Raw genomic sequence first — 21430 nt, 5'->3', positions numbered from 1 at the left:
CCAGCCTGAGCCATCTGGACCCCAAGAGACTGGCAGGGGCAGGAGGGCCACTCCCAGGTCACACTGCCCAACACTGGCCGCTGTCACTACGGACTGGCGATTTGAAATGCCAGGGGTCCAGGCCACGTGACCTCACCCCACCCCACAGCTGCCAACCACCCCCAGCTAGAACTGGAGCTGGAAACCCTTACTGGGTCTGAAGCAAACCCTGAGTCTGTCTACTCTAGGCTCTGTGGGCAGCGAGGCCAATCCATGCCCCTCCATCCTAAGTGACCGTGTCACGGTGCAGGAGAGTGGAAACTGGCACACAGCTGCCCCGAGGCAGAGGAGGGAGGCAGCTGGCCAGGGTCAGAAGAGACTCCAGCGTGGTTGCGACTACGTGCTCAACAGAATCACCTTGGGAGTTTTATCAAAATCCGGACGCCCAAGCCCCAGCTAATGAGATATATGATTCAGCGGGCCTGCAGCGGGGCCCTGAGCAGCAGCTCTTTAGAAAGCTCGCCGGGTGGTTCTGACTACACGGAGAAGTGACTTACTCAGGGTCACACCGCCGGCTGACGGCAAAGCTACGGTGCCGACGCACGACACTGGACTGCTCTCTGTCACGGGAATTCCCAAGGTTTCAAGGCAAAGTACTCAAGTGGTGAAAGATCCCAGAGTTGGGCAGCCCTTCGGCTGGAAGCCAAGCTGGGAGGTCTGTTCTACCTGTTCTCCCACCTCCTGAGAACATTCCTGGGTGCTGGAGAATACAGGATGGAGGGGTACCCTCACTGGCCCCCAAAAGGGCCCCGAGCTGGCTCCCTTTCAGGCTGACGTGGTGAAACTGAGCTCCACCAACCACAAGAGGAGCTGAGGGAAGAGTGAGAGGCTGGCTTCCACCTGTGCGGGCCCTACAGTGGGAGAGAGGCAGGTGGGCTGAAGTAAGAGCGCAGGCCACTCAGCCTGCTGGTTTCTCTCGCCTCCGCGCCAAGGTCCCACTTCCTCGTGTTGAAAGCCCTCAGGGTGGAACGCCGCTAAACTAAACTAGACCTTGTCAAGCGGGCAAGTTGGCTGTGGCCAGCCTGGGTGTAAGTTGAGGGAAGTCGTGTGATGGCTCCCGACTCCCAGGTTTGCCCTAATTTGCTGGGAGAGTTTCTTTAGCTCGTGGGCCTTAGTTCTCGCCTCTTGACACTGAAGGGAGTAGCAGGGGAGAGGGGTTTGGGGTGGAAACAAGATGACTTCTGAAACCCTGCCTGGCTCTGATAATCCATAAATTTAGGGAAGATGGAGCTTGCTCAGGGTACCTTCCCCTGCTCCGTTCCCGGACGGCTGCAGAGCTGGCAGGTCTGAGCCCAGGGATCACCCACGGGACCCAACCTGTGTCTATAATTCGCACAGTGCTTCGTCAGCCCAAACAACTCTCCCATCAGCCTCGGGAGGAGGGATGGAGAGAGGGATGGATTCCTTGATGCATTCAGCAACCTTTAACGACTGCCTCCTGGGTCAGGACGGGCTTTGTACATGGCACACACACAGGGGCCTGGAGATGGATGGGGGAGCGGCGTTTGACGCTGGCACCCAATTGTTCCCGAGCGCTGGCCTTGGGCCCAGTTGGGTAGGTGGCTGAAACCTTGCCAGTTGGTCAGACTCATTCAGGCAGCACCTTTCCAGTGAGGGACTGTCCAAATGGGAAAGGTTGGGTGTGAAACACACACGCACAAGGCGCTAGTTCCAGGGGGAGAGAAAAGAGCAAATGGGTGTTTTATCTGAAAACTTAAAAGAGGTCTCAGAGACAAAGGCTTTGGAATCAGGGTGTGTGCATTTATGATGTCTTACGTTCCCTGGAAAAACAACAGCATCCTGATTTGTGAATTTATTTCTTCCAACTAAGAAGTATACTGAAGGAAACAAAGAGGGAGCAACCAGAGGTGGGGGGCTCTGGGACCCAGGTTCCCGCCAGCCAGCTCAAGTTTGGGTTCCAGTCGGGGCACAAAGCTGCTGTGTGAGCGAAATGCTGCCGTGAAGACATTCCAATGGCTTCCAGGAAGCGGCCATATGTGCTGACACGCATGTGGACAGAGCAGTCTGGCTGGCCACCTCTCAAGACTGGTGTTTCCTAGAGCTTTCCATTGGCAAATGCTGCCTCCTGGAACTGAGGGACAAAGGTTTTGAAATAAGCCCTGGTGGGAAAGGGGGAGAAAAAAAATTGTGGTTAGCGCAAACATCTTGAAAAAAAAAAAAAAAGTGCAACTCAGAGCTTTCAACCTAACTCGGAACAGTTGTTATTTATTGTTCATGCATCTTGGATTAGATTTTCCTTCCCTGCTGATGCAAAGCCCTCTGGATTTTTCCAAGGGAGATCCATACAGTTCACTGCTGTGCTATCTCTCATGGATATTTAAAGGGCCTGTACTCAGACCTTCCTGGCTGCCAATTCCTATTAGACAGCAGGACTCGGGTTCCATCTGCCCTTCCCCAGGTCAAAGCCAAGGGTCCAAGCTTCAAGCCAGAGAGTGATCAAGCCAACCATCCAGTCGTTTTCGTGATGTGAAATATCAACAACGTTGCACTTTTACTTAGGTGGATCTTTGACTTCATATAGACAGAGAGGGTCTCATAAGAGGGATTTCTAAGTGATCCACGGCCTCCATTCGTTGGCAGACGTATTTGTAGTTCGATCTACTGGAAAGAAAGCCAGGCTGGGTATCAGGAGAACGTTCCCTGGTCAGCCACAGACTAGTGACAGGGTCTGGGGCAGACCGTTTGGCTTTTCTGGCAACCGGGTTCGAATCTGGAGAAGCAGGCTCTCTGTCCAACAGCAGGAGAGGGGCACATGCCACACTGACTGTGCCAGGCACTGCCTGAGGTGCCAAGGGTTGTGAGATGACCCACATGTGGCACCTACCATGCAGGTGATCTCAGTTTAGAGAAGGAGCAGACACATAAGAAATACCAACTGCGGTGGTGAGGGCATTTATGGCAATGCCATGAGGCACCAGCCTCGGGCAACCAGTGAAGGAGGCGGTGAAGTAGCCATTTTACAGGTGTTCCACGCAAAAGACACAGCAGGAGCGGAGGCCTGGGGGCATGGGAGGGCTTGTCAGGAGCTGGGAACTAAACACTCTTCCGGAAGAGGAAGGGTGAGGTAGAAAGCAGAGTGAGAGGAAGCCGCAGAGGTTGCGGCGGGCACCGCGTGTGCCTGCCAGGCCTCCCTCCCGCAGCCCTGATGCCTGTGAGATCAGAGCAGTCACACCGGACTTATCCAGAAGTGGCTCACCTGGACCTGTGACTTGAGCTAGGAAGGGCCACCAAGACACCTGTCACCATCAGTACCACAAAGGCCTCAGTACCTCACCCACGTCTATGTTATTTAGGAGATGGTTCTAATAAGCTTGGCGCTCCAGGCTCCCAGGAGGTCAGAAGCCCCACATTAGGAGTCAGGGAGCTAACTTAAAGGCAGAGGGCACACCTGCTGAAGCTGAGAGAGGCAACAAGGCGAAACCCATCTGTGAGAAGAGAGCAGAGAACTGCTCAGCAGTCATGAAACGCAAACGGGTGGTTCAGCGTCGGGCGAAGAGCCCCGCACAACTCAGCAGCCCCGGGGTCGCCACTAAATCGCCGCTAAGAGCAGCCATTGATGACACCTGCCTGATCCCCTCCCCTAATGCCAAGTCACCGGAAACCCTCTTTCAAATTTCCGTGCTTTGCTGAATTTTTTCAGTCCCAGTCTCTGCAGCCTCTCCGTCACATTCATGCGTGGGCCCCTGTGTCTGGAAGCTCTCTTTCCCTGGGACATTTCACACCTAGACCCCCTCCGTCCCTCCTCCTCTCCCTCCCGCCATCCCCTCTCCCGTACGAAGTCTCTCCTTGGCTACTCTTCCCGTCCTGCTCACCACTCCCCTCGCTTCCTCTCAGGCTCGAAACACCCTCAGCAGAGAACCTGCCCCCCGCACCCCAAATCTGGGTCTCCAGCCCTTATTTCTCTCCCAAACTTCCGGGCCCACATTTCCAACCACCTGCAGGACATTGTGGCCTGGACGTCTCTCTATAGCTCAAGTCCACACGCACTTTTTCATCAATATTACGCATGTGAAAGTGCTCCGGCCTCCTGGTACTTCTGTAACAGAACCCTCAGTTTCCACTTCTCCCTAAACCCCTGCGGTGAAGTCGTCCTGAAGTTTCTTCCTCTTCCTCCCCGGTGTCCCAACACCTGGGCTCCCTGTCCTGTTACCTTTCGCAAAACTGCTGTTTCTCCCCGGGACAAAAGGCTTACTTCGCTTTTCTGTTGCAACTAAATCAATTCTCCTTGAATGTGGGTCTCCCTCACTACCCCGACCAAGACCCTTCATCTGCCCAAACTCGCAGCCTGGCATGCCACGATATTTACTATTTGCACTTTTCCTCGGTTACATTTTTGGGATCGTGCCTCCCCCCACCTTTGAGAAGCTAAGAAAGCTAAGGATCCTCTCCCAGAAAAACTGCAGGTAAGTCTCCTCACTGTGATGTCACATGCAGTCGGGGGACGCTGCAAGCCCCCTGAAGCCCACACACGGTCCAGGACGCTGGCCTGCACCCCCGCCCCCTCCAGCGTGGCCACCTGCTCTTCCTCACACATGCCATTTCCACCTCGGGGCTTTAGTCACGCTCAGGCCAAACGCCCTTGCCCCCATCAAGACTTCCCTGGTCGCCAGAAGGTTCTCTCCCTGCTTGCAGACGCTCTCTGTGCTTCTGCTGGGGCACGTGTCATGTGTGCACACGGCTTGCTGGCCGGGCTGCACTGCCAGGCCTAGAAAGCAGGGGGCATGTCCCCTTCTCTGTGACCCCACAGGCCTGCCCGTACAGAGGGCCCAGTGTGGACTTCATGGCTGCAATTAAGGTAACTACCGATGGCCACCAGGTTTGCAAGAGCACGTCCCTTGCACGCTGTCGAGGAAAGTGAGAGACAGCAACCCCACAAAGCAGGCAAACGCAACGTTCAGGTTCTGAGGAAGAAAGCTATAAACCTGCCGTCCGTTCTCAAACGTCTACCTATACGGACAGTTAGTGAGAAGGATAAACACCTTCCTCCATCCGCATCTTCATCCAGCCAGACCACCACCTCCTCTGAGACTCAGGACCTCAAATCCCTTTTCCACGATCGTCCTTATGGGAAGGGGGACTGTGAGGAGGCAGAACAAGCCCCCGAGCTAGGGGGAGGCTGGCCGGGCGAGAGCAGCCCTGAGTTTTGTTTCCCCACAGTGAGGAGGGGCAACAAGCCCACCCTGATGCGACGCTCACACACAAGACGTGTGGAAAGGAACCTTGTCAACTGGCTGCCGCCACTCGGACGTGAGGGCCGTTCGTTCCTTCCCTGTGTTTCACCTGCTGCTATTTCCCCAGCGATATCTGCGTTTGCTGGAGGGGAGCCTGGTGGCCCTTCTTCAGAGGGTCCGATCTCGACAGGCTGCTGCCCGTCTCCGCTGCATCTGCTTTACTGCCTGAAGGACACCGTGGAGTGTGACGTACCCCAGCACCACTGGGCAGGGTGGCGTCCCTGTCCCAAGTCACAGGGGAGGACACCAGGGGCACAGGCTGTTGGTTCCAAGATAGGTGCCCGATGAGGGAGTGGTGCTGGCTGCTGCTGGAACGGGCCCTGGGCACCGGGGCAGGGGCATCTCTCCCCGGCTCTCCGTCCTCAGGCCCGGCCTCACACCGGGCAAATCTCATCAGCTCAGATTTTCCTTGGAAACTTCTGGGGGAGGGGCCACACCAGTGCAAGCTCCTTAGACCGAAAGGTCTTGGCAAGAGGGAGCAAGCTTTACAGCAAGCTCTGTCCTTCTTCAGAAAGTTCTGAAGTTTCCTGTTGTGTCCTGGGCTTTCCCAGGGCAAACGGTGTGACGCCCAGGGGAAGCAGTGCGGAGAAGGGCTATTTAAAGGCATGGTGCTACCAGCTGTTGTCAGTGAGTGCTGCTCAGCGCGGATCCTCACCAAGTCAGCTCAGGGAGGCGAGGAGGAAGGGGAGAACGACAACTGGCTCCCATCCATTTATAGGTTTTCTTTTGAAGTGCTGTTTTCATTTGTTTCAGTTTTTATCAGGGAAGATGGAGAGCTGCCCAGAGTATATTGCCTGCCAATGGCACTAGTTGTCTGTCACCTTTTAAAGAACGCTTTCACCCAAAGACAAAGTGTATGGTAAGCTTTAAAAGTGTAAGTGCGTTACAGGGGGGTGGGGGGAAGGTCTTCTCACGTCCCCGTTAACTGGCCAAAAGGGCCCTCAGGGAGGGAGGCCTTGAGTCAGTCAAGCTTCTCTTTCTACTCCCACTAGGAGAGACATTATCTTTAGACCAAATTAGAGCTAAATATGCCTTAGGACAGCATAAGGCTCTGACCCTCTTCACTGATCTCAGTCCCTCTGCCCTGGGTTTTATTTATTTTTTTGGCTGCCCTGTGTGGCATGCAGGATCTTAGTTCCCCGACCAGGGACTGAACCCGTGCCCCCTGCTCTGGGAGCACAGAGTCTTAACCACTTGACCGCCAGGGAAGTCCCTTCACTCTGGGTTTTATAAGATCACAACTCCATCCAATCCCAGAGTCTCAGGCTAGCAGAATAAAACTTAAAGAACTGACCCCAGGCTGAGGCCAGGTAGGTTGTCCATGAATTGGAAGCAGGACTGGCTCCTGGCCTCAGCTCACAGGCACAGCAGGGGCGGAGTAGACAGACCGCTGAGGCCAGGAATCAGGGTGCTGGGCTGCTCAGCAGGTCTACTTTACTGGGCCTTGGGTCCAGGAGTAAGTCTCTTCCCTTCTCTGGGCACCAGATCCCTCATCTTCGAGGCAGGGAGCTGTGCCTGATGATCTCCAAGGCCCTGCAGGCTGGAGGCTGTGAAGGACAGGCAGTGTGGGCTCGAGGCCTGGCCCTGCTCTTTACTGGCTGTACCACCTGGGCAAGTGAGTCACCGGTTTAGCTTTACTTTCTTCAACTATAAGAGGTGAGCCATGACGCCTACCTTAAAGGATAGTCCTCATGAGGATTAAATGAGATGTTCCATGTAAGCACTTGGCCTGGCACCTGGCAAACTAGTTGATCAACAGGTGTCAACTGTTACTGTGGGGACCCAGCTGGGTCTGAGGGGGAGAGGTGGACAGCCAGGGCATGTGTGGCTGCAGAAGAGGAAACCCTTGTGTGGATGGAGAGGTCCTATGGTCCTTGCTCCTGGTTCATCCTTTCCCCTGGGCCTTCTTGGATCGTTTTTCACGTATCGTATTGAGCTGGCAGCTGGAGGCACAGAGGTGGTCAGCCTCAGGATCGGACACCCAGCCAAAGTCATTGGGACACTGCGCACCTCTTGAAATGCAGCCCGGAGCTGCGGGAGACGTGCTTGTGGTACCAGCGGGAGACACCCGCGCCCCGGCCGGCTTCTGCTTGAGCTGCTGCGTGTGCTCCTGTGCGTGGCTCTGGTCAAAAGCTTGGTCGGTGGGAGGTCGCAGCCTTGGACTAGATGGATGTTTAAGAATCATGTGGCTCTGGCTACCCCAGATGGGGGTATTGAAGTGGGCCCAGTCCTCAGACAGACCTTTTTCTGTCCAGGTCAACAAGTATTGTAAAGGGCAGGCAGTGGGGCAAGTGAAAGAGCACTGAGCCATGAGGCAGAAGACATGGGCTCTAGTGCAGGCCCTGGCTTGTTGGGTCATCGGGAGCTGGGCCTCAGTTTCCTCACCTCTAACAGGAAGATGGATACTGGGCAATCTCTAAGTGCCACCCAGTGATGGTTCCGAGATACCCACGTGACCTTGAGCAAGCCACTTAACCTCTTTGTGTCTTGACTCTTCACCTGTTCAGTGAAGGCACCAGCCAAGCCCAGGCCCCAATGCACCGCAGGTGATGGTGGTGAGGGGAGACGGTGGTTGCCTTAGCTGGGATGCTTTTTCACAAACATGGCAGAGCTCCGAGCAGATGTTCAGGGAACCACAGGCAGTTGGTGAGAGGGAAGGAAGGCCTGTTCCTCTAAGCCATGTCTGCCCTCCAACTGAGAGGTCCAGACTCAGGGAGCTCAAACTAAGTTGTCAGGGGAAACAATGCCTGGAAAGTCCAATCATCTATGTGTGTTCTGGGGAAGGGGCTCTGGGGGCACTAAAGAGAGTGGTGACAGGGAGCTGTCAGGAAGATCCTCAGAGGCCTTGAGATGAAGGCGGTTAGGAAACTTTCTTCAACAAGTCTCATCAAAAGGGATTTTCCCCGCTGGAATTATAGGTCTTGATTTATTCAATGGACCTTTTCAAAAGAACAAAAATCCATGCAGTCAACATCTGAACAATTGAATCAGTAGGGTTTTAAGAAAATGAAAACAAAAACAGAGAATAAAAAGCCCTAAGAGGTTGGAGACTCCGGGGAAAGAGGAAGGAAGCCCATAAACCCGATTACACATCGCACAGGTGGCATTTGCAACACTGTCGCCTGGGGCAGGAGTCAAGGTCCCATTCTGCAGGTGAGAAAACAGACGCTGAGCGAGCTGAGCTAAGACACACCCTGAGCCCAGTGCCAGCGGAGCCCGTCTTGCTGCGGGAGCACCACCGCAAGGAAGAGACCCTGGGATCTTGCCGCCTTTAGCCTCACATACTTGGGGCCTTTTATTTGGCAGGAGCCTAAACAATTGCTCTCTTCCCAAACTGCACTCAGTAGGCTCTTTCTGGGATTCCCAAATGCTTTTCTCTGGGCAACGTAAGATGAGCCTTACGATGCTTGCGGAGTCAGGCGGGGGTGGCGGTGGATAGGGCAGGCTGGGAGGAGAGGTTCGGGGACACGGACCTCCTCGTCAGGAAATCAAGGACACACAAATCAAGTCAGAATTCATTTTTGCAAATAGAGGCAAGTTCCCAAACGTCTAAGGCTCCTTTCTTTTTCCAATTTTCTTCTGCAGCTGTGACTTCAACTGGCACATGTTTTTAATCAGTCATAAGCAAGCCGACTGTGGTCTGAAAATCAAAGCAGTCCTGTAAATAGTGTAAGACAAGTCCCACTAATCAGCCTTGTGGTCTTGCCTTGTCCTCATTGTCCCGAACGGCCACTGTAAATACTGACTCATGTGGGGTTACTGTCCCCGTGGCAAAGGGGTCATCCTTATAATAGAATCTCTATAGAGAGACCCAGTTCTGCCTCAATGCCTGTCACCCCAAACCCTCCAAAGGCCACTGTGAAGACGGCCCATCCAACTCTGGGCGCCTTGGTAAGCAAGTGCCTGGCACGATGGGAGCTTATTTTGTAGCTGTGCCCTGAGCGATGTCAGCCTGGCTGCTGGTATGGGCTTTAGGAACAAACAAGTGGTTGTAACTGGTTCATGTACACAGTCTTCCTAAATGTGCCAACCCTTGAGCAGGCCTGGTTCATTTTTAAGGGGTCCAAGATCGCAAAACAAGGAAATGAACACGCTTGAGATGCAAAGGCTTGATATCATACCGAGAACACAGTATCACACGCTCACAGCTTCGGGCAGAGGCCCTCGCCCTCGGCTGGAATCAATCTCCCCTCTGCTGGGTTCCATGGCACAGTGGCCTCCAACCTCAGGCCCAGCCATGGTCCGCCTTGAGTTTGAGATGTTAGACTGGTGTCTAGGCTCTGTCTTACACAGCTCGGGCTCCTTGCCTGTGAGAAGGCTGAGACCGTAGTCTCAGTATGTGTTGAATTAAATAAAATGCTGTTTTAGGAGGACTTCAACAAACAATCAACTGGGATCCATTTCTAGACATCAAAGTATTGGGATGAAATCTGGCTCCTTCTAAATCATAGGGTATTTGTCAATGCGCACTGAAATGATCACAATTACCTAGTGGTTCTTTCTCCTTCTGAGACTCTCCGAGGAGGCCTCCTGGAGCCGGGCCAGTTCCTCTGGCGCTTGAGCAGCGTGCAGCCAGCTTCTGCAACTGCAGGGCCAGGCCTTGCTCAGGAGTTGGGGTGGGGGGTTGTAGTTGCCTCTGCTCCCCGGGCACCCCCTGCTGCAGTGTCTGAGGGGAGGAGGCCACGTGGGCCAACTGGCCAAATGAGAGGGAGGGGCAGGGTAGTCTTCGTGGGCTTCCTCAGCCGCAGGGCTGCCTTCCTCCCCTGGGCTCCCAGCTCTGTCTGCAAGCCTCTGTCACAGTCCAGCCATCCCCCGACATCCCACTAGAAGCTCCTTCATGGCAAGCCCCGTTGCTCATATTCAGGCATCTCTGCAGCCCAGCTTCAAGTCTAGAGCCCGACGCACAGCAATTCAACAAACATTTCTCAAACGACTGTGAAAGCTTGGCTTATTTAAAGATGTACTTTAGAATTATAAAATTTTATAACAGAAAGAAATCTTAGCGGCCATATAGTCCGATCATTACAGGGAAGGGAAAACTAAGGGCTGGAGAAGTTGATGGTCCCTCTCATATGGCCTAGCTCTTCTCTGGAAGCCCCTTGAGGGCAAAATTCGGTGGTGGTTCACCCTTAGTGCCCTATGGTGCTCACCTTCCTTAGGGCCTGACAGCAGGAATGAATGAATGAATGAATGAATGCATGGCTGGCCCAAGGGGCTGCCCTAAGGCCCCAGAGCTGGTCGGCAGAATCTGAGCCCATCCTCCCTGTCTCCTTACTCTCAGGCTGATGCTCTTTCCATCATGAACCTGCTTGATGCGAAGCTGGGAGGAGGGGGCAGCAGCGTGGCCACTAGGAAAGGCCGGCCCCCCTCTCCCCCCGGGGGGGGTTGTCAGCTGAGATGATGCAGTGCACCTGGCTGGGCTAAGGCTAGGGCGGAGAGTGGGTAGGTGGGGCTAAGGAATATGGTGCTGCCTGAGGCCTGGGACCCCAGAGCACAGCCACCACCCTTTGTCCACCTTGTCTCACCATCTGCGCCTGCCTGGTGTGCCTCGGATGGCAGGTGCCTTGGCAACGGGCATCTCATGTTCTCTGCTGGCTCTGCCCAGGGCCGCACAGGTGGGAGCTCAGCCCCGGCTCTGCTGGTGGCCCTGCAGATGCCTGTGGAGGGTGCTGGGATCTCCTACTCACGCAGCTCACCTGCGCTGGACTGCTGGGGAGAAGCCGCCGCCTGTCTGAGGGCGGTGAGTCACTGTCAAAATCACAGATTACCCTCCCCCCCTTAATCAGCAACAGGGGAAAAACCAAAGCATGGCCCTCAAAGAGGAAGTGCTTGGGGTCCCAGGCGAGCTGACCGTGCATAGTGTGGGGCCTGGTCATGCCCCAGCGGGGATGGTGCCTCCAGGCTTCCGCTCAGCATCGCCAGGCATCGGCCTGCACAGGACAGTGCCGGACCCCCAAAGGGCTTAGAGAACGCTTAGGAGATCAACTCTCTGGAGCATGAAACAATCTTCTCCCCCGCAGAGGGTTTCTCTGGGGCTTTTAAGTACTGCTTGCCTGGTTGTAAACTGGGTTTCTCCCAACAGACTCTCAGCATCTAGAGGCTGAAGCTCTGTCTCCCAGCGCGGCTCAGGCCCCTGCCTGCTGCCTTTTAAGTGCAGCCCCTGGTCACGCCCACACTCTGGGTGTTTGCCCTCCTAGCTGGGTGCTCACAGATACCCCTTGAAGATCTGGGGGAGGGGCAGCAAGGACGGCCATGGTCCCTCTTCAGTCTAATCCCCCCGCCCAGCAGCTGAAACGATACTCCCAGACGCCTGGCTCTCTGGGCTCACAGATGGAAAAGCAGCAATTCCAAAAGAAGAAACTACTGGATGAGAGAGGACATCTGAGGCCTACCCTCCCTGCTGCAGTGCAATGGCCTTAATGGGAACTTCAGGTGGGCTCCTGGGCTGGGAGTGTGGGCAAGTTCCACAGCAGGCTGGCAGGAGGCGGAACTTCTGCAGGTGGAGGGCCCTATGGGTCCTCTCAACCACGCTGAGGTTCATGGCAAAGATGGGGAGGGGCGCAGAAGCAGAGCTCACCTGCCCTGCAGGCCCGCAGGGCTCACTCCACCCTGCACGAGCACAGGGCCCGGCACGTGCTGGCGACAGCTAGCTGTGTGGCCATGTGCCAGTTACAGAGAGGGAGGGAGGGGGGAAAGGCCTGGAAGGAAAGGAAGGACATACATACAACGTGGATAAATGATATCCACACATGGTATGAAACAGGCTTGTTCAAACGATAGGTGGAATCCATTAGTGGGTTGTGAAATCAACCTAGTGGGTCCTGACCAGCATTAAAATAAAACAAAATCAAAATCAGAGTACATCACATGTGGCAAGTAGAATTTTTTTGTGTGAAACTTTTGTGGATGTAAAATAAATGTCTTCCTGTGGATTGTGGTAAAAAAAAGTCTGGAAGCCAGGAGTATAAAGGAAGGGAGGTGCCTACTACATGCTCGACTTCACGCTGTTTGTTTTCATCTATACTAGTTTACGTTTACTCCTCCTAATGGGACTACTACCACGCAGGTATTAGTACAGGTTCCCCCACCATCTGAAAGTAGAGCATTCCTATGAAACCTTTCGAAATGGCATAAAGCGAAGAAGCAATTAACTTAGGACACACATTGCTAACGGATGCAAAAATAAAATGAGACAAAGCAAGATGCTCACAGACACAGTTCAAAGCTATGGTGGCCTGATGCTGAGATGCCGAGTGTGGTTCCTGGGGAAGGAGCTTGGCGGCGCCACTCTGGCTGCTCGGGGTGCACTCTGCCTCAACAAGGGCTTGCCACAAAACAAACGCTGAATGCTATTTTTGCTTTTTGCCTTTTTTGATAAAAGTGAAAATCCTCTTTGGATGTCTTTTAGTTACTGAAAACAGGTACTAATGTAGGTCTTTAGTAAAAGCAAAGTGGGGCTTCCCTGGTGGCGCAGTGGTTCAGAGTCCGCCTGCCGATGCAGGGGACACGGGTTCGTGCCCCGGTCCGGGAAGATCCCACATGCCGCGGAGCGGCTGGGCCCGTGAGCCATGGCCGCTGAGCCTGCGCGTCTGGAGCCTGTGCTCCGCAACGGGAGAGGCCACAATAGTGAGAGGCCCGCGTACCGCAAAAGAAAAAAAAAAAAGCAAAGTGGCATAAAGCGAACTTTCAAAAAGTGGGGGACACCTATATCTTTATTTTTGCCAATGAGAAATCTACAATTCAGAGATGCAAAGTAACTTTTCTAAGATCACACAGCTAATAGGTGGCAATGCTATTTATGATTCCAGAGCTGCTTGACTCCAAAGAGCACATTCTTTCCACAATGCCATGATTTCCAGTGGAAAAGGTGCTGGCAGCTGAGTGCAGAGACTAGGCCTCCCCCTCGGGATCTGCTGTGTGACACTGAATCACTCCTCCATTTCCTCATCCACACAACGAAGGCACGGGAGAGGTGATTTCTAAATTTCTTTGATTTGGTGATCCTCCCCCTCCCAAACATCATTTTAGGCATATCTCATTCTCCTTCATTAAAACTCCGTAAAATTGGACTTCCCTGGTGGTGCACTGGTTAAGAATCTGCCTGCCAATGCAGGGGACATGGGTTCGATCCCTGGTCTGGGAGGATCCCACATGCCACAGAGCAACTAAGCCCATGTGCCACAACTACCGAGCCTGCGTTCTAGAGCCCGTGAGCCACAACTACTGAAGCCCGCTCGCCTAGAGCCCGTGCTCTGCAACAAGCGAAGCCACCGCAATGAGAAGCCCGTGCACCGCAAAGAAGAGTAGCCCCTGCTCGCCGCAACTAGAGAAAGCCCGTGCATAGCATTGAAGACCCAATGTAGCCAAAAATAAAAATAAATTATTAATTAATTTTAAGAAGGAAGGTGCTTATGTTTTTAAAAAACAAAAACAAAAACAAAAAAACTCCATAAAACTGGAATTGCCAATGGCCCAGTAATGAATGTTGAGGGCTCCTTACTGCCAACTCCCATTACACCTAAGTTTGTTCTTACAAACCCCCCTAAATGGCCCTACCTCTTGTAGGTCTGTGTGTCCAGAGGTGGTGACTGGTATCTTTAGCTCTCATTTAGGGACCTGCATTGGGTGACTTTTCAGTAGAATTATGACTGTGATAACAAGGGATGAACTTGACCTCCCTCTCACTTGTCCACCTGGGTCCTGGAAGTATTAATGCACCCTACAGAAGAACAAGGCCTAGTCTGAATGTCTGGGAGAAGGAAAAGAAGGGCACGTGCAATTCACACAAGTGCACATGGGAGGCACCATAAATGTTCTCTAAATAACGAGCCCCAGAAGAGCAAAGCATACCCGGAAGGTTCCTTTAACAGTAAAGTCATCTGTCATCTTAAAACTCTCCAGGGTTGTTGAGAAGTACCATGTCTGTAAAGTACTATAAAATGGGAGGTATTATTACCCTGACATAATCAAGCTTGAGTTGTAATCCTGGCTGTGCTTCTCACTTGCTATGTGACCTTGGATGAGCCACTTCACCTCTCTGTACCCCAAATACCTCATCTGTAAAGTGAGGGGATGGCTTCTGAGCTTACTTCCAGGTCTAACATACAGTCATCCCCTGGTATTCGCAGGAGACTGGTTCCAGGACCCTTGCGGATACCAAAATTCAAGGATGCTCAAGTCGTTATATAAATGGCATAGTAGGGCTTCCCTGGTGGCACAGTGGCTAAGAATCCACCTGCCAATGCAGGGGACACGGGTTCAAGCCCTGGTCCAGGAAGATCCCACATGCCATGGGGCAACTAAACCTGTGCTGAACCTGCGCTCTAGAGCCTGCGAGCCACAACTACTGAGCCTGCGCTCTACAGCCCGCAAGCCACAACTACTGAGCCCGCGTGCCACAACTACTGAGGCCCGTGCGCCTAGAGCCCGTGCTCCACAACAAAGAGAAGCCACCGCAATGAGAAGCCCCCGCACCACAACAAAGAGTAGCCCCTCTTTGCTGCAACTAGAGAAAGTCCATGCATGGCAACGAAGACCCAACGCAGCCAAAAATAAATAAATAAAATAAATAAATTCATATTAAAAAGAAACGGCATAGTAGTTGACCCTCCATATCTTTGGATTCTGCAGCCTTGTATTCAAACAACTCTGGTTTTTGATTCTCCGTTGGTTGAATCCGCGGATATGGAACATGCAGATACGGAGATCCGACTGTATTTGCATATGACCTATGCACATCTCCCGTATACTTTAAATCATCTCTAGATTACTTAAATACCTAATACAATGTAAATACTATGTAAATAGTTGTAAATACAATGTAAATGCTCCGTACATAGCTGCTGTGTCTGGCAAATTCAAACTTTGCTTTTTGGAACTTTTTGGAATTTTTTCTTTGAATATTTTTTTCTTTGAATATTTTTGAAATATTTTCCGGATGTGGAACTCACGAGACATGGAGAGCCGACTGTACCATTACCCATTATTAATATTATTGCTTTGGGACCAATTTAACCACTTTAGCCAGAGACAGCTTCTTTAGCGGAAGCAGTAATTTAATAAATGACCTCTCCCTGTGCTTTGCTAAAGGAGTTCCCTCCTTAATAAGCACCATCAAAGGCATGGCAAGAGGTTTCTATCTATCTCCCTTTTGTCTCCGGATCTGACTTAGGACCCCAAGAACGGAGGCCAGCATCCATCCTTCAGACCAGCAGACAACCAGACATTCACTCACTCATGCCGACCCAGCTCCTGAGCTAGACAAGGGCTGGTTTCTGCAGGGCGCAAGGGATGAATCTGAGTAAGGCCTGGCCCTCAGGGGACACACAGGCCCTGGACTCCCAGACAGACTGCTGCCGGCTCACCCTGGGTGGGAGTTGGATGGCTTCACTTCACAGTCGGGGGCCGAGCCCCCCTCCGCTGGCTCCTTCTTCCTGCTATTGCTCTGGAACAACCAGAACAAACTTTCTGCCTGGAGTTGGCTTTCGTTTCTGCTCAGAGCTCTGCCAGGCCATTAGCCAGCAGGCCAGACGTCTAGCACTTTTAATGACAATAATAATAATTTGCATTTATACAAGGTCTTTCATCGGGGAATCTTAAAGTGTTTTACAAACAATAATTAATTTTCCTTGGCAATTCTGGGAGCCAGCTCTGTAGGAGCCCCTTTGCTTTGCAGGTAAAGGATACTTTCCTGAACCATGCAACATTTGGGGGGCCTCCCTATCTACCCACAACCTACCCACACTCAAGGCCTGGCATAAGCCTCAGGCCCTCCGCAGAGCCTGCAGCACCTGTAAGAGTTATAATGTTTTTCCTTCTCCTGAACTGGAATTTGTCCCCTGGGAACCCCTACCCATGGGGCCTCCTTTTGCCTTCTGGAACAAAACAATCCTACCTAAACTGCCTGGGGTTGCTGTCCCTTGTATACACGTTGTTTACCTCTGCGGTCACCCTTGGGCGGAGCTTTGTGGCTCAGTCTCGCCGAGGTTCCGTGAGGCCTTGTGAACTGAATGGTGGGAGCAGCTGAGGCCTCCACCGTGTGCTCTGAGCTCCAGGGCCAGGCTGACTTCCTGGGCAGGAGCTCCCCGGGTGTTACTGGCTCTGGAGCCGTGGGTCTGTCCATCTTTAAATGCAGCTCTTTAGATGTTTCCCCCTCTGTGTAGACACAGGAGGCTTCCTGCATTCATTTCTGGGGGCTGCACCTCAGGGACCCAGAAATACCCTAAATTTCTGTTGAATGGCTGAATGACAATGAATGAATAGCCTTCTTTCCTAAATCGATCATCTTAAGTCTAGGCAATAACTGTCAATTGTTAAGGACGGGTTTTTGGAGACCAAGCCAGACAACAACCTCTTTAGTTCTTCTTTTTTCTTAAAAAAAATTTTTTTTATCCTTTATCAGAATAAATACTTGGTGCTACACTTGAGAAAAGGATTCATTGACTGCTGAGCTGGAAACCCACACAAGGACAGGAGCTCCATGCCCCTCCTCCTCTCCCAGGGGTTAGAGACACGGGAGGACTCGGCACTGGGGGGCAGGGGGGCGGGGGCAGAGGGGCGAATGGAATCCTTTGCTAAGGTGATTTCAAAAAGCTAGACCTTCTGGGGAAACCAACAACTCCCTTGAGTGACTTCTGGGTCCTTGCTGGTAGCTTTATGCCTGAAAAGACACCGGCCCTCCCTCAGCCAAGAGTACATTGTTTGGGTGAGATTTTTCTCACAGTGGCTTGCCATGGAAGGAATTCCGAGCATGCATCAAAGGCCGTTGTTCTCCTAAAACCTGCACCCTTGTGAACATGAGGTTTGGCTTGTGGTGATAGAGCCTCATTTTGCTCTGATTTCACATGATTCCCATTTACTGGCCTAGAATCAGGGGTGATCATTTTTGGCTTGGATTTGGCCTGGCTTATGGACCTGGGGGAGGCTTGGGAGGAGAAAAGTGGGCTAGAGAGGAAATCTGCTAGTGTCATTCTGTGGCAAGGGAACATTTGGAATCAGAGGGAACTGAACTCAAACATGGGTCTGTCAGTTGGTGGCTGTGTGTCTCAGGGAAGTCACACTTACCCTCCCCGAGTCTCCATGTATTTCTCTCTGATGGGCCCAAAGGACCTGTGCTACGGTTGTCAGGCAACAGTGCCAGCACACAGTAGGAACTCAAACCAGAGTAGCTTCCTTTCCTCCCAACCTCCCCTCCTATCGCCTAGCTATGGAACTCCTGTTTCACTTTAATTTAACACACATTTATAGAATAGCTCCTCTTTACAGGAGGGCCTGGAGCACCGGGGACACTGCCTGAAAGTACCTGCACCGAGTAGGCATTTAACAGTTGTTGGATAAGTAAATGAACTAACTTGATCCTTGGTATTTTACAGTTTATAATATGCTTTTAAAAATAACCTCATTTTGAAAAGGGAACCCTCCTGCACTTTGGTGGGAATGTAAATTGATACAGCCACTATGGAGAACAGTCTGGAGGTTCCTTAGAAAACTAAAAATAGAACTACCATACAACCCAGCAATACCACTACTGGGCATATACCCTGAGAAAACCATAATTCAAGAAGACACATGCACCCCAATGTTCATTGCAGCTCTATTTACAATAGCCAGGACATGGAAGCAACCTAAGTGTCCATCAACAGATGAATGGATAAAGAAGATGTGGCACATATATACAATGGAATATTACTCAGCCATAAAAAGAAATGAAATTGAGTTATTTGTACTGAGGTGGATGGACCTAGAGTCTGTCATACAGAGTGAAGTAAGTTAGAAAGAGAAAAACAAATACCGTATGCTAACACATATATATGGAATCTAAAAAAAAAAAAAAGGTTCTGAAGAACCTAGGGGTAGGACAGGAATAAAGATACAGACGTAGAGAATGGACTTGAGGACACAGGGAGGGGGAAGGGTAACCTGGGACGAAATGAGAGAGTGGCATGGACATATATACACTATCAAATGTAAAATAGATAGCTAGTGGGAAGCAGCCACATAGCACAGGGAGATCAGCTCAGTGCTTTGTGACCACCTAGAGGGGTGGGATAGGGAGGGTGGGAGGGAAACGCAAAAGGGAGGGGATATGAGGATATATGTATATGTATAGCTGATTCATTTTGTTATACAGCAGAAACTAACACACCATTGTAAAGCAATTATACTCCGATAAAGATGTTCAAAAAAAACCTTCATTTTAATGCAAGCAACAGTCATGTGTGAAATAGATAGCATTACTCTACTTCCACTGTACACATGAAGAAACAGGCTTGGAGAGAGTAGGTAACCTACCCAAGGTCAGGTGCATGGTAAAGGCAGAGTGGGGTTCAGATATGAGCCAGTGTCCTGCGACAGCACACTGCCAGCCCCGGAGGGCCTTCTGTGGCCACAGGCTTGGAGCAGGAAAGGCATGGCTCTGGTGCACCCACGTTCCACTAGAAGGGTCCTTCTGAGCGCTGCTCCCCACCCCATATCTGGCCATAACCTCTGCAGCTAAAGGTGTGGGGCATCATCATGCATCTGGTGACTTGGAACAGTAAAATTTTTAAATTGGGAACATTTGCTAACTGGGAGATTTCTTTCGCTTAGGCCCTGGGGCTCTGGTCCAAAACTAGTGTACAGGGCTATTCCCCAGTGTCAACTTCATGGGCTCCCACCACCCTTCCCTACGGGGTGCCGCCACACTGATGCCCACACTCCACCCACTCTCCTCCTGGTCGCATCTTTCTAGGGCACAGAGAGAAGTGCTCTAGTCCACAGGACTCTAACTGCTTCTTAGCACAGCGCTCTGCACGGTTAAGGGCTCAGAACAGTGACAAAGTACATTCCTTCTTATTCCCAGGAGCCTTTTAAGATCCAAGAAAGGGAACAGGAAGTAGATACTGAATCCTAGGCTACTCCGGGCTCCCAACCTCTTTTTCTTCCCAATCCTCTGGCCTCTGGACTGCTGGGAACCGCTGATAGATGCAGAATGAAAAGGGTAGGTTAGGAATCTTTCAAAATTTGCCCACATGGCCGGCCGGCCCCAGTACAATTTCCAATGTGAGTTGAGAGGTGGAAACCAGATCTGACCACAAAGCTGTCTCACCCACAGAGAGTTCATAACAGCCTTCTGAAAACCATGCTGACAACACGCCCTGCAGAGGAGGGTGTCCTGGCGGAATGTCGTCACCGCGCACACTGGGCGACGTGTAACCCAGCGCCTGGGGAGTGAGGTCAGTCCCCACCGTCATGAGCTCGTCTGCTCTGGCCCTCTTAGCACATTTCTTTGTGCTGCTAGCATATTACCTCTGAGATCTAACTCTGTGGAAAATTATGTGCATTCCTTAAGCAGAGCCAGTTTTAGGTCAGAAGTTGGCAAAGAAGAGCCAGGACTTGGGCTCTCCAAAATAAGCACCTCAACTAGATCAGGGCCCTTGGTGCAGCTAGGGGAGGACCATGTTTTTGTGTTCCCAGCCCCGGGGCTCTGAGCCACCCCGCACTGTGGCACTGCTGAGGGGATGGGTATTACTGGGCGTGCGGGGGACCAGCCCAGGCTGCTGTGGTCTCAAAAACCAAGGCCAAGCAGAGTTAACCTGTTGTTGGTCAGCAAGGCCCTGTGAGAGGAGCACCCCCCCCCCCAGACTTCTAAGATGCCAGGTAGCAGGAGTGGCTGCTCCACTGGGTAGGGCAGCATCTGCTCCGCACCAAGGAGTCTGGCCAAACGAGCAAGTGGGGGCTGAAATCCAGTCCCTGCCCATTTACTCAGCTGTGTGTTCATCCAGGGCTAGATGCCTAGAGAAAGCGGGAAGTTTTTCTTACCCAAAGCTATTAGCCAAGTCTGCACCAACCCAAAGGGGCACCTTTTTCTAGTCTGCACAAAAGTTCTTTATAGGCCAGGGTGGCCTTGACTGGAGGACCATGCAGTTCTGTGCTTTGGATCCCCTATTATGCCCTGGGAACGTGGGTATGGGATGCATGTCACTGGGATGCAAATTTTATGTTAGAATCTTGTTTGGACTGGTACTAGGGGAAGAAGATTAAAAAGATTAGTTCTTCCCTTGTCTCTGCATTTTTCAAGGCTTCTTCCTGTTTTTCTCACCATGGCCACCAACCTACCTTGCCACTTTGAGCTTTCCTGCCCCATCTCACTGCTCAGACTCAGAGACAGGCAAACACAAACAGCGGGTGGGGTGGGTCCAGGCAGCCACACAGGTTCTCAAGGCAGCATTTGGCTCCCTTTCCTACCATAGTTATCAAGCAGATGAATCAGTGTTCTCCTCCACGTGGGTACAGACGGGTGTCCCACCTTGAACCATGCCACTGAATTCAGTCAGACCTATACAGCTGGGGTGTCTTTTTACCAAAATTGGTGGACACCAAGGACGCCAGAGCCCTCAGACCAATAAACGAATACGGACATACAGCAAACTAAACTATAAAAACACAGCAGGATAAGCCCCCTCCCTTTGTAGATTTCAGCAACCTCAAGGCGTGCTTTGCATTGTATCTACTGCAGGGAAGAGAGAGGCCCCCTTCTAGTTAGCCCCTTATTAGGTGCTTCAGGAGCTTGTGCTGTAAAAGAACTGCATGAGTTCAAAAGTCATAGAAAGTTGGATTTGAAAACCCTAAAGGTCATCTAATCCAGGGGTCGGCAATGTTTTCCTGTAAAGGGCCAGACAGCAAGTATTTTCAGCTTTGCAGGCCATATACCCTGTCTCTGCAATTCAACTCTGTCCTTGGAGTGACAGCAGCCATGTGCGATATGTAAATGGATAGGTGGGGCTGTGTTCCAATAAAACTTTATTTATAAACACAAGCAGCTGGCTAAACTTGCCCTGGGGCTATTGTTTGTCAATTCTCTACCTGTCCAACCCCTCTATTTGCAGAAAAGAAGTGAAGTGGCTCCTTCCCAGTCACAGGACCCACCTGAGACCATCCAAGACCAAGACCCTGGGGGAGGAACAGAGATGCTGCTGCAGGCCTCAGAGCCACCAGTGCAGAAGGCCAAAGTAGCCACTGGGATAACTGGAGATTTTGACTCACACATTCAAGTTCTCCAGAGAGGACCAAACTACAAGTGGAAAATCACAGGTTGAAATCTAATGGGATTGGGAAAGACAACCCACGTATAGAGCTCGGCTTGCAGAGACGTAACCATC

The 21430-nt window shown here is 51.8% G+C and overlaps 1 protein-coding gene across 1 annotated transcript in view; it reads right to left on the bottom strand.

Moving 5' to 3' along the window:
* Positions 1–1837: 1837 nt before the first annotated feature.
* BABAM2 (BRISC and BRCA1 A complex member 2) overlaps positions 1838–21430 on the bottom strand; it is a 438160-nt gene continuing 418567 nt past the window's right edge. The window contains exon 12 of the mRNA XM_082643284.1: positions 1838–2159. Coding sequence (XP_082499410.1) covers positions 2096–2159 — 64 coding nt within the window. The 3' untranslated portion in view covers positions 1838–2095. The remainder of the gene's footprint in view (positions 2160–21430) is intronic.

The sequence above is a fragment of the Mesoplodon mirus genome (genome assembly GCF_964341445.2).
Source record: "Mesoplodon mirus genome assembly, chromosome: 14".
Taxonomy (NCBI): Eukaryota; Metazoa; Chordata; class Mammalia; order Artiodactyla; family Ziphiidae; genus Mesoplodon; species Mesoplodon mirus.
This window is presented reverse-complemented; position numbering and strand designations above follow the sequence as displayed.